This window comes from Zeugodacus cucurbitae, chromosome 4, assembly GCF_028554725.1.
Source record: "Zeugodacus cucurbitae isolate PBARC_wt_2022May chromosome 4, idZeuCucr1.2, whole genome shotgun sequence".
NCBI lineage: Eukaryota > Metazoa > Arthropoda > Insecta > Diptera > Tephritidae > Zeugodacus > Zeugodacus cucurbitae.
Window position 1 is genome coordinate 22895446 of NC_071669.1, and position 12550 is coordinate 22907995.

General features: G+C 37.2%; 1 protein-coding gene across 2 annotated transcripts in view; it reads right to left on the reverse strand.

Annotated features, from left to right (window-relative positions):
* LOC105214585 (uncharacterized) overlaps positions 1–12550 on the reverse strand; it is a 147999-nt gene that overhangs the window by 57615 nt on the left and 77834 nt on the right. For both annotated transcript variants that reach the window (XM_054229167.1, XM_054229166.1), the window contains exons 3-4: positions 8286–9055; positions 939–1026 (exon numbers count right to left, since the gene is read on the reverse strand). In XM_054229167.1, the coding sequence (XP_054085142.1) occupies positions 939–1026; positions 8286–8474 (277 nt within the window). In that variant the 5' untranslated portion in view covers positions 8475–9055. The remainder of the gene's footprint in view (positions 1–938; positions 1027–8285; positions 9056–12550) is intronic.

Sequence of the window (12550 nt, forward strand, 5' to 3'; positions counted from 1 at the left end):
GACAAATTAATAAAAAATTCTTATGTTATTGAAAGTAATAAAATTAATCAATTATAGGAACTGATTTAATGCCAGATGAGTATTTCGAATGGAATAATCTCACTTTAGAAAGTAGTTAGGCATAAGTTTGAAGAAAATATTTGAAATGTGAAGGGAATGAAGAAATCTTTTATTTGCACATAACCCTAATTTCTTTAGAATATCATCCAGAGTGCATCAAATTATAATTTCTTACAATTACTGCAAGCAATTAATTGTCTTACCATCCTTTCTATTCAAACAACCAACAAATGATCTAACTCTTTTGCTTTATGCTTTTTGCAAATAACCATTAAGGTTCCTTTATCAAATTTTCAGAACAACGCAATTAAAGAGTAAATCTAGAAATACAACAACAGTTTTAAGTCTTTTATTTGTACTTAACATTAAGTTTGCTGTACCTCTTGACAATAATGGTCACACACAAGTTGCGGGCATGGCTTAACAAGTTTATCAAGCCAGCTGTCGGTCAAGTAATGCGGACATTATTTCACCAAAGGGCAGCTCACAAATGAATATCGCATATAAATTGACAATCGGATTACACAAACTTAACTGATAGCTGCTTAGCTTCCGCTTACCGCTTCACTTGTGTGAGAATTAGAGCCTAAAAGACCAAAGGCGCTTAGTACATACAATTGTGAGGACATCTACATATATTCTTCGACATATATGTATGTATATTGTTGTTGTGGATTTTTATGATCATGAAAGCGTATTAATTTTTTTACGCTGTCAAAGGTTAAGTAAATAAACATGTTTGTAGTGTCAGCTGAGTTCAGTACACGAGATAACATAAAATGTGATTTTAACCTTTATCTCTTCATTACTTCAACGGTTCAGTGATATTTTTATAAATTTACATACTTGTATATATTTGAACTTATGTATATACTCACCATAGTAGACATCCTCCAACGACTCCGCCTTCCGCATATTCACGTTTATCCGCCAAGAGTAAATCAAAACAATTAAAAGTGACATATTCTGCGAATGAAAACAACAAAACAAAATAAATATACACAACACTCTGTGCGGTTCTTGTCACTACAATGAATAATTGCAGCAATTTATTAATGTATCATTAAATGCACTCACAACATAACGGTCATATAAGTCACTCATACGCCCAGCACGCTCAGCACACATACATTTATCGCTTTATTCCAAATAATTACCGATTGCAGTGCACAAAGCAAGCGAAAGTGCCAGTGAAGAGTGCGTAGAAGTGTGCGAAAAAAATGGAAAATAATTTATAACTCGCTTTTTTAATACACTTAATTAGTATAATTGATGTCATTAATGTAATTAACGTATCACAATGAGCCATAAATTATTGAACACACATATGCAAATCACGTAGATGTAAATATATTTGACTATAAAAGCACATGCTCGCTTATTTATGACTCGTATGAATATGTATGTATCTTCAAACGAGCTGTTACAACTGCTCTGACGAGCACATAGCGGCACATGACGGCGAAAGCACGCGAGTTATGTGTATATTTTGTAGCATGTGAGTTCAAGGAGGCGCTTCAAGACAAATGTGAAATGTGACTGAGTAATTGAAATATTTCTTTAAGTTGGTTTAAAAAGAAAAAAACATAAAAGTTTAAGTTACGTTATCTACAGGACATGAAGAAATTGTTTGCTTTTCTAGATTTAAAACACTTGAATATCAAAAGCTTGAATATCAAAATGGACCTTATAGCAGAACTTAACGCAATAATTTCACGGTATATATCTTTTATGTGAGAATTTTTGTATTCTAAAGATCACTGAATGAGTCCACTGAGACTCTTACTAATATAATATTTTGTCGCACTACCGTAACGGGAGCTTAACACTTTTCTGTTTTTCTGGTCATCGATTCGTAGACAAAGTGTTCTAGTAATATGAAGGTTCTCAGTGTGGTCTAAACTTTGACCGAATAAATTTATTATCTATATAGAAAATAAAATAGTAGTTCAGCTAGCCTTGAAATAATTGCAATAATAGAGAGCACGATGGCATCTATTTCTCGACTAAGTTTAACTTTCATCTATGATAAAAATATAATTGGAGCTTGGTTAGTAGATTTGCCTTTAGCTGATACAATTTCCTTGAAAAATTGGGTCATTGGGACATCAGTGAAAATAAACTTTGTACCATAAAGTATCTTTCTTCAAACTTTACTCTAGTTCTCAAACTGAAGAACTGGAGTAGTTCCACTGCAAAGCAAGCTAAACTTCCGATGGATTTCTAAGCACCGAAAGTAACTATGAATCTTATAATGTTGTTGACTTCGATCAGCAACTGACTTTGTCTCTGAAACGCGTTCATTTCAATTACATCAGTTTTAAAGATAACTGCCATTTTTTGATTTGGCGTAACTTTCTTCCAAAATTTCATTATATAGTATTCCAGTCCAATAAATTATTTTGTATGAGATCATTCATGGGAAAACTTAGTTAGGGAAAGCTAATCACAATTTATAAATTTTATCTAAATGTTTTAGGGGTTCAAAAGCGGATAAACGACGACTGACGATTTGGAAATCATGTCTAAGAAGCAGACGAAGAAGCGTTACCAATAAAAATCAAAGCATTTGAAGTTAGGTAGGTAGGTAGGAGTGCAGCATTAATTATACTATTTGGTAGACATTCATTCAAAGTTTGTTGCCTGATGGATAACAAGTATACTGTGTCGGATCTCTGATAAGGCTGGGCATTCACAGAGAAAGTGGAAAATTTTATCCTTATTATCTTCGATTTCGCAGACGCGGCAAATGTCCATTTTCATCGCGTGTACTCCAAATTCCCAATGCCAGTAGCTGTAAGTCCGGAAAAACTTTTCTTTTTAGTTGTTTTGCATTTGGCTGTATATTTTCATCTGTTCTCAGCAAATTCTTCAAATTGTGTATTGATCTCTCTCCTGATCTAACCTAGCGGGCATGGTATCTACTCTGCCCCGGATTCATTTAGAAAAGCTGCTGCCTTTTCCAAATCGTCTACCTTTTCGTGACCGAAAATATTCCTGTGGCCGGGAAGTTAAGCTCGACCGTTCTGCAGTTGAGCTCGCAAATAAAATGGGATAGTTACTGACACCTACACCCTTATTTTTATTTAAAATTCTAGAATTCAAGATATAAAGCATTTAATAAGATTAGATACAAATTACCTAGTGCAAAATTTATTTATATGTTTATAATATTTAAAGTGTGTTTTACAAATAAATTACACATTTTTTATTGAAATAACTCGAAATGCAAGCTTTCCCATAATGCTATTAAAAAAAGATATTCAGTAAATATATTTAAAGCAGATTTAAAAGGCGTCAGCATTAAAATAAGCTCAGTAGTTGTGACACGCTCCAATTACGCAACGGCTTAAATAAATATGTCAAAATTATGCACATATCAAAACAAAGCCGACTGGCAACATGACTGCCGTATGAGGCCGTAATAAAAATGAAAATTAAATAATAAAATTAAACCAAAAATCACGTGTAAAATGCAACAGTGCCATTGTATGCCGCACACATTCAGACACACACAATCGCATATTTATGTGTAGATTATTGTTTTTGCCTCGCACTGCATGTCTACAAAATATGGAAATACATATTTGTCAGCTACCATACATGCATGCCACACACCGCATGCCACACGTATTAAGGCGTACAAATTTAATTTAATTTTTAATGCCATTTACGCGCACTAGTCGGGCCAGCGGGGCGTATGCGTGATTTTATTTCGCTGTTTGCCTCTTTGTACAATTCTTTTTTGTTTTGCTTATTTGTAATGCGGCACAATGTCACGCAGTGGCGCAACAGCGAGCTTGCAAATATACTATATATGTGTAAGTTGATTTGTGCTTACTAAGGTGGTGCGGATTTTGCGTTTTGTAGCTGAGAATTATAAATATTAAATTTGTATGTATGTGATTGGCGTTGCAACCGTTTAGCCGGTTATAGCCCAATCGACGATAGTGCGCCACCTCTCTCTCTCCTTCGCAGTTCGGCGCCAGTTGGAGATCCCAAGTGTAACCAGGTCGCTCTCCACCTGGTCCCTCCAACGGAGTGAAGGCCTTCCCCTTCCTCGGCTTCCTCCGGCGAGTACAGCATCGAACACTTTCAGGGCTGGAGTGTTTAAGTCCATTCGGACAACATGACCTAGCCAGCGTAGCCGCTGACTCGTACAGCTCATCGTTCCATCGTCTGCGGTATTCGCCAACGTTGCCAATGTTCTGAGGACCATAAATCTTGCGCAAAATTTTTCTCTCGAAAACTCCTAGTGTCGTCTCATCTGATGTTGACATCGTCCAAGCTTCTGCACCGTAAAGCAGGACGGGAATGATAAGCGACTTGTAGAGTCAGTCAGTCCAAAGTAGCACCTGTTGGCACCTGTTCCCAGATATACGAAATTATCTACGACCTCGAAGTTATGACTGTCAACAGTGACGTGGGAGCCAATACGCGAATGCGCCGACTGTTTGTTTGATGACAGGAGATATTTCGTCTTGTCCTCATTCACCTCCAGACCTATTCGCTTCGCCTCCTTATCCATGCGGGAAAAAGCAGAACAAACGGCGCGGTTGTTGCTTCCGATGATATCAATATCATCGGCGTACGCCAGGAGCTGTACACTCTTGTAGAAGATTGTACCTTCTCTATTGAGCTCTGATGCTCTTATAATTTTTTCCAGCATCAGGTTAAAGAAGTCGCACGATAGTGAGTCACCTTGTCTGAAACCTCGTTTGGTATCGAAGGACTCGGAGAGGTCCTTCCCAATCATGACGGAGCTTTTGGTGTTGCTCAACGTCAACTTACACAGCCGTATTAGTTTTGCGGGGATACCAGATTCAGACATCGCGGCATAAAGGAAGCTCCTTTTCGTGCTGTCAAAAGCAGCTTTAAAATCGACAAAAAGGTGGTGTGTGTCGATCCTCTTTTCACGGGTCGTCTCCAAAATTTGGCGCATGGTGAATTTCTGGTCAGTTATCGATTTTCCAGGTCTAAAGCCACACTGATAAGGTCCAATCAGTTTGTTGACGGTGGGCTTTAGTCTTTCATACAGTACGCTCGACAAAACCTTATATGCAATATTGAGGAGACTTATACCACGGTAGTTGGCGCAGATTGTGGGGTCTCCCTTCTTATGGATTGGGCAGAGCACACTGAGATTCCAATCGTCAGGCATGCTTTCTTCCGACCATATTCTGCAAAGAAGCTGATGCATGCACCTTATCAGTTCTTCGCCGCCGTATTTGAATAGTTCTGCCGGTAATCTATCGGCCCCCGCTGCTTTGTTGTTCTTCAAGCGGGTAATTGCTATTCGAATTTCTTCATGGTCGGGTAATGGAACATCTGTTCCATCGTCATCGATTGGGGGATCGGGTTCACCATCTCCTGGTGTTGTACTCTCACTGTCATTCAGCAGGTCGGAGAAGTGTTCCCTCCATAATCCCAGTATGCCCTGGACAACGGTTACCAGATTACCATCTTGGTCTCTACATGAGGATGCTCCGGTCTTGAAACCTTCGTTAAGTCGCTTCATTTTTTCATAAAATTTTCGAGCATTCTCTCTGTCTGCCAGCTTCTCAAGCTCTTCGTACTCACGCATTTCGGCCTCTTTCTTTTTTTGTCTGCAGATGCGTCTCGCTTCCCTCTTAAGCTCTCGATATCTATCCCATCCCGCACGTGTTGTGGTCGTTTGCAACGTTGCGAGGTAGGCAGTCCGTTTTCTCTCTGCTGCGAGACGGCACTCCTCATTGTACCAGCTTGTTTTTTGTCGTTGACGAAAACCAATTGTTTCGGCTGCAGCGGTACGCATTGAGTTTGAGATTCCGTTCCACAGTTCCCTTATACCGAGATGCTGATGAGTGCTCTCAGAGAGCAAGACGTTCATCCACCGGGGTGAATGCCAGGACTCTGCGACGGAGTCTCTCTCCCACCACAAATCCAACACCAAATTTGCGCTCCTTTATATGGCCGCTGTAGTAGATGTCACAAGGACCCACCTTCTTCCGTCCTTGTCCCGTCCATCGCACTTCTGGGATGGCGGTGATGTCAGCCTTGAGTCGTATGAGGACATCAACCAACTGGGCAGAGGCACCTTCCCAATTAAGGGTCCGGACATTCCAGGTGCATGCCCTTAAATCATTATCCTTAAAACGTTTGCAGGGGTCGTCATCAAAATGGGGGTGTCTCATCCGAGGCTTTCGTAGATTTTTCATTGGTACTTCGTTTTTATGTGGTGGGTCCCAAGCCCGACGCACAACCGCATAAGCGGGCTTCGCCTTCTCACTTTAGCTCGCCTTCAAACGGATGTCTGTTGGCTACCCAGAGGATACTTGGTCTAAAACCGGAAGTCGTGAGCTGCTTGAACCATGTGGAGAAGAATCGTTTCTATCTATTAAATTTAGGGGAATATTGTTTTATAATTGTTATGTTATAAGGATAATAACTGCGCGGAATTTGCAATTTCCCGCATGTATTGTTCGGATGTATGATCAGTTTTATAAAATAGGGATTACGCCTGTACTTCTTAAGACAAGTGCTTTGAGAATCCAGAAAAACCCTATAGTCAGATCAAATTTATCAGCAATGATCATTGACCATATTTATTTATACTCCAGTTATTCATATGGATTTCTGAATATGTTAGATCCAAGCCGGGCAAGCAAGAAGGAAGAGTTAAAATGATTCCTCAAGAAAAAATCTGAACTCTGATCTTCATATATTGAATATGGAGTTTAGTTTAAACATTGCTGGGTTCGTATGAAAAAGGTAGAATCATAAAAAAAAACATTCAATGGACCATTCTTTTCTATAGACTCTGTCTAGTTGTCTAGTTAGAGAGCCGGTGGTTGCTAGATCGCTAAGATTCGATGCACATGTAGTGGAACCATATGCTATTTTCATCAAATTTTTAGTCAAGGACAAGTACCATTACTGTTGGTCTCTAGATACTCTGAAGAGTAGACGGCTCAATCAACTGTTCATCTCATTATTGCAGCTACTCAAATTCTTTTCATTTTGCCAGTCTTAACCCTTAAATAAATTCACAATTTTTTTTTAATTTACTTCAGATATATGAGGATTTTGGGCATTAACCAAAGCTTTAAAAGTGTTCTTGAAATTCTTTTAAACCAATTTGCGTCCCTTTTATTGATCAGAATTCTAACTGTATACTTTATACAGCAATACAGAACTACATTTAACTCGCAAACATTGCCTACATTGAGGCTAATATTCCATTTTTTATCGATTTTAAGTGAAAACATAAGAATTGAGGTCCTCTTGTTCGTTATGCGGGGCCTTGAAAAGTCCAATTTCGGCGACTCTACTCCTCACCCTAATTACTTGAGTACATGTGTATAACACTATATCTCACTCATTTAGTTTTAGGTGTTACAAGAAACCGTTAGGTGAACAAAACTATTATATTTTTTGCAACATGTTGCGAGTGTTTAAAGAAATCCCTCATTCAAGTATTATATATTACGAAATACATTTCTACTTTCTAGTCCCTACCGAAATTTTTCTAAAAGTTACAAAAGTGGTCAATTCTTAGACCCGGTATTGTGAATTGCAGAAAAAGTGCACATTTTTCAATCGATGATATTCATAGCCCAACTCGATCTCAAAAAACTGTGAATTCAAGCATCCATTAAGCAACCCATCCACAGTCGATTTTTCGAAGAATTTGTTTCTTTCTTCAAAATTTCCATCGTTGCCAGCAGTATTCAAATATTGTGTTCGACGTTTATAGTTCAAAAAATAGAACATTTTCTATCTTGCCTATGTTCGGGCGAATATATTTGACAATAGATGGCAATATTCACCCGAAAATCATTTGTGGAAAATTTGATAAGAGAGAAAACGCTGACATGATTACTCGTTTATACAAATGATATTCGCAAGAAATGTTCATACTCGTTAGTGGGCAAATGTAAGACTGGTTCGACGAACAGTTCGACTGTGGATGGATATCACAGTAATATGGAACTAATTTTAAATCAAGTCTATGACATACCACCCTAAAATTATTTTTATCAACCCTCGTACTGCACCCTAACAACGCTAAGTTTAACGAAATTTCAAACGCTCCCTTTCACTTTCCCCCTTTTCACACATCACTCAAGCATACTTAATTTCCTTACTTTGTTTCAGCGCACATTTGAATTTTTATTTTTAGCTTGTGCTGCGTTCATTCCTTTTTTTTTTGCATTTACTCGCTTTCGCTTTCAAATTATACTCACAATTGTGTAAATCGCACTTGTTAACGCCAAATTTTTCGCATGTAGCATGCGACAACATCCTGTCCCCGTTAGCGGTCCATATGGATACAATATCACCGATTTCATTTTCTCACCAGCGCCGACACCAACGCCGGTCGCCGCCGCCGCAGCCGCCACAACACACGTTTTATGTTTGGCTTTCATTTTCATATTTTCACACACACAGATTTACAGCTGATGTTGTTGTTGTTGTTATTTTTTGTTTCTGTTTTTTGGTGTCCTTGCTGTTGTTGAGGCGGATATTATGCAATAATAACGGCACGAGCGAGTGTGACACACCTTTTGCAGCCACTAATCGGTGTTTTGTGCTGATTGTAGTTGTTTTTGCATATTGCTGTTATAAATAGTGTTGCTGTTGGAATTTGTTAAGCAGTTGTTGGGTTTAGCATGACTCATATGCCGCGCAATCAGCGTTAGTTTTGTGTAACTGCGTGTAATAACGCCTTTAATTTGCCTCAGATTTCGTTCAAATTTCGGTTTTATTTGGATTGCTCTGCTCTAGGACATAATTTTACGATTCGAAGCTGTTTATTTAACTGTTTGCCTGCGAATTATCGGTTTTCAGCAGCTCGGTATAACAACTCTTCAAATGTTACGTATACGCCGTGTCATACAAATGTTGGTAGTCAGTAGAGTACGTTGTAAATTCAAATTTTGGGACGTCAAATAGAGCTAATTTTTACTCTGAATTGATATCAGCAGTATAAAGATTGTTGATAACCATTTATAAACTGTAAAGAAATAAATATATTTATTAGAAAATCTTGCAAACCAGAGAGCTATGTAATTAGATTTAAGTTTTGGTCTTAAGTAATGAATATTATATACCCATACTTATAATAAATATTATTTCGATAATAAAAAAAATTAAAGACATTTATTTAAGAATTGTATCTTAATAAATTCGAATAAACCACCTTCCACTTGGCCTAGTCGCTTTCAAAAGCTTTCGGAAGTAGGAAGAAAAATAATTCAATATTTTTCCCAACAAACAAGTCCTTTCAAATAACCTCTAAATTTTAATTTCAGCAATAGAAAATATTCCACTTGAAACTACAACCAACCAGAACGGCTGTGGCCAGCTTCCGTATCCACCAGTTATCCACCACTCCGCTGCCAATTTGCAAAGCCTGCCACAGGCGTTGAAGCCACACTTATTACAAGTGTGTTTTTGCTTGAGCTGCCAAAGCGTCTAATACAAATGCAAACATAACTGAATTATTTTCTATGAAATAAACAAGAAATGAACGAAAAGGTTCGCAGCCAGTGTGGGTATAATAAATTTCGATTGCGCATTTGAAGCTTTATTGTATATGAGTCGACGTACATACCATATACTCACTTACATACAACCACTAACAAGCTGCTGCTGCACATTGGTATGTGCGCCAGTAATTTAAAGTCGAAAATTGTTGATCTCCTTGCTGAGCTCATAATAAAATATTTTTATTTGCCAGTCTTGTATATTTTTCCCTTTGCCAAACAAAGCCTTGGGGCTTTGCATTTCATTGGAATTATGAAAAGTTTTCGCAAGCTCAATATTGTTATTTACTTTAAAGTCTCAGCAATTTATTGCTGTTGTAAAGGTTTTAGTGTATTTAAAAGGATTTTAAGTATTTAAGCTCCTGTACAGATATTTGCTGTTCTCAATGTAGTTTCTTGTGTAATTTAGTTTGTTGAATACATTTTTTATCGATTCAATTTTTGAAGCAGATATTAGATTTTCAGTGCCTAAGTTCTTGCAGAAAATATATAAGTAATAAATTCGTTTGATTTGTATAATAATCAACAGTAATAATCTGGATGTTAGTTGAGGAAGCATTGGAGGTTAGATTTATTAGAGGATCGCAATGCGACCTACGGTCTATTGTGCCCAGTTTTTGGATGTAATCTGTTGGTTATGGTGCCTTGGAGGGCCTGACTACATACGCAGCTCAAGTACTCTTGATTTTTCTATTTTTCGGCGCTTTCAGTTATTCCAGGGTAAGTCTAAGAGCATTTATGAACAAAACTTAAGGACTTCTCTTGTACTACTACTTTGGGATACAGAGGTGACTGAAAACTAAAATAACTAATTTGACAAAAAAACAAAAGGTCAACATATCTGGATCTTGACTTTCAGATGAAATTTTAATGTTAATTTCGAAGTTCTAAAGAGTTTCACTGCCTTTGATGTCAGTATCAACAATACAATAAGCTTAGCAAGAAAATTTCGTCGAATCCTAAAGTTATTCAATATTCAGTTGACGCATGATCTTCAGATCACTGGAGTCAATTATGATCTTAAAAACAAATACCAATAGATATTTAAAAACAAATTCGGAAAATAATTTTGATCACCCTAGAGGTCTGTTTTAATACTCTTAAGTTATATCTTCCAAAGTGATCAAGATAACGAGTAGAGTTGAAATTTGAGTTGAGGTGAAATATAATATCTTAAAAACTTTGGTACACGTGCTTCTTGACACCTTAAGAGAGTTGGTATTGTAGATTACCTAAATGGGATAATTGCTACGCTTAAATTGTATTAACCGCAAAGCAATAAGGTGCTACAACTAAGCCACTAATATGTCTAATATACTCTACCATTTTCAATAATTTTTACTAATACTATTCTAATAATATTCTCTTGATATTCTGATCCTGATCATCCTGATGTTACAAATGGAAATCGGGGAAAATCGGTTCACAACCACACCTTTTTCCCATATATCATAATTTTATAATTTAACAGACTATTTTCTTTTACAATATATCTATCAAGAACCAATGAAAATATCGAAGCAAAATTTTACACTTATACTTCATTAGAGATTTTCCCCAAAACGGACAACATTTCCAGCTCTCATATTAAAAAAATCTGAAATCTGACAGAAAATATACTAGCAACTATATACATGGCATTTCTACGGGAAAAATGATGTTTCTGTGTTATCGTAAAATGTAGAGGAAACAAATTCTTGATTATTGGTTATTTAATATTGCGAACAGGTTGATGTAGTCGGTCTTCTTAGCCTTGTCCGCTTTCCCCTATTTAAAATTTTACCAATAACTAAAAATATTCCTATTCCTATGAGCCTTCCAAACTGTGAAAGTATAAAATGATCGGTTACTGGTGAACTTAGCTATTCCTTACTTGTTTATACCGATTTTTATATTTACTGTACCATACACATTTTGGAAATATGTGTTTCTCTGAAAAAAGGGATATTTTTGTCCAATAAATTTCGGAGAAAAAGAGCTTTGTAGATGTATCATATTTTAAGATCCGCATTTTTACTTACTAGCATGCATATACTTTCCCAACTTGTATGCTATTATTCCCTTACCCTTTCTAAGTGCACTTAACTCCCCGTATTTACTAGTCACTTCAAGGATATTTCATACATTTACCGTTATTGTATTGGACAATTCACAGCGGAAATGCGAAAATTTCCCGTATTCACACCACAATCGACATATTTGCACCTAAATGCGAAACACAAATAACAACTAAGCAACTAAGCTTCAACCTTTTCGTCTTAGATTGAGCAAGTCAATTGCTATGCAGAACACGAAGCTTTTCAATACGCCTTTAAACACGCTTACACTTGTAGCTTAACGCTATTAAACCGACCCCCCTCACATGCACGTCTGCAACCCATGAAACATGTGCTCTTCCAGCGCCCCGCACGATGTATAATTGGCCACACAGCTGGTACTTGCTACAATTTGTTTCGAATTCACCGGCGATTGCTTTGCCGAAAAGTTGAAATTTTTACGCCTTCACACGATAAGCTTTGAACTTTCACACTTTCGCCGACAAACACACACACATATGTATCTCAGGTGAATATGGTACGTGGGAATATGGGTTAAGCAAATGGTGAGCAAACATGAATAACAAATTCCTATGTGAAACTCTTCCAATGTGTGGGTGGAAGTGTGTGAGGGCGTATAAGAGTTCATACTCAACTCTGGCAATTTGAATTTGAGTTTCCAATCAAAACTACAAATAGACGTGACTGGCGAGCAAAAAGACTTTTCCGACAAATTGCTTGTACTACATATATACATATCGGTTTATATGTGCTTGTGCTATTTTTGTTTTCGAGTGTGTTCTAGGGCTTTGGTTAACGCTTGATGGCGCAAATGGTGTTGGAAATGTACTTCGACGAACAATTGGCCCTGACAGATAAATTGGCTATTTGCACATTTGCAACTCTCAACTCTTTTTCCTAATGCCA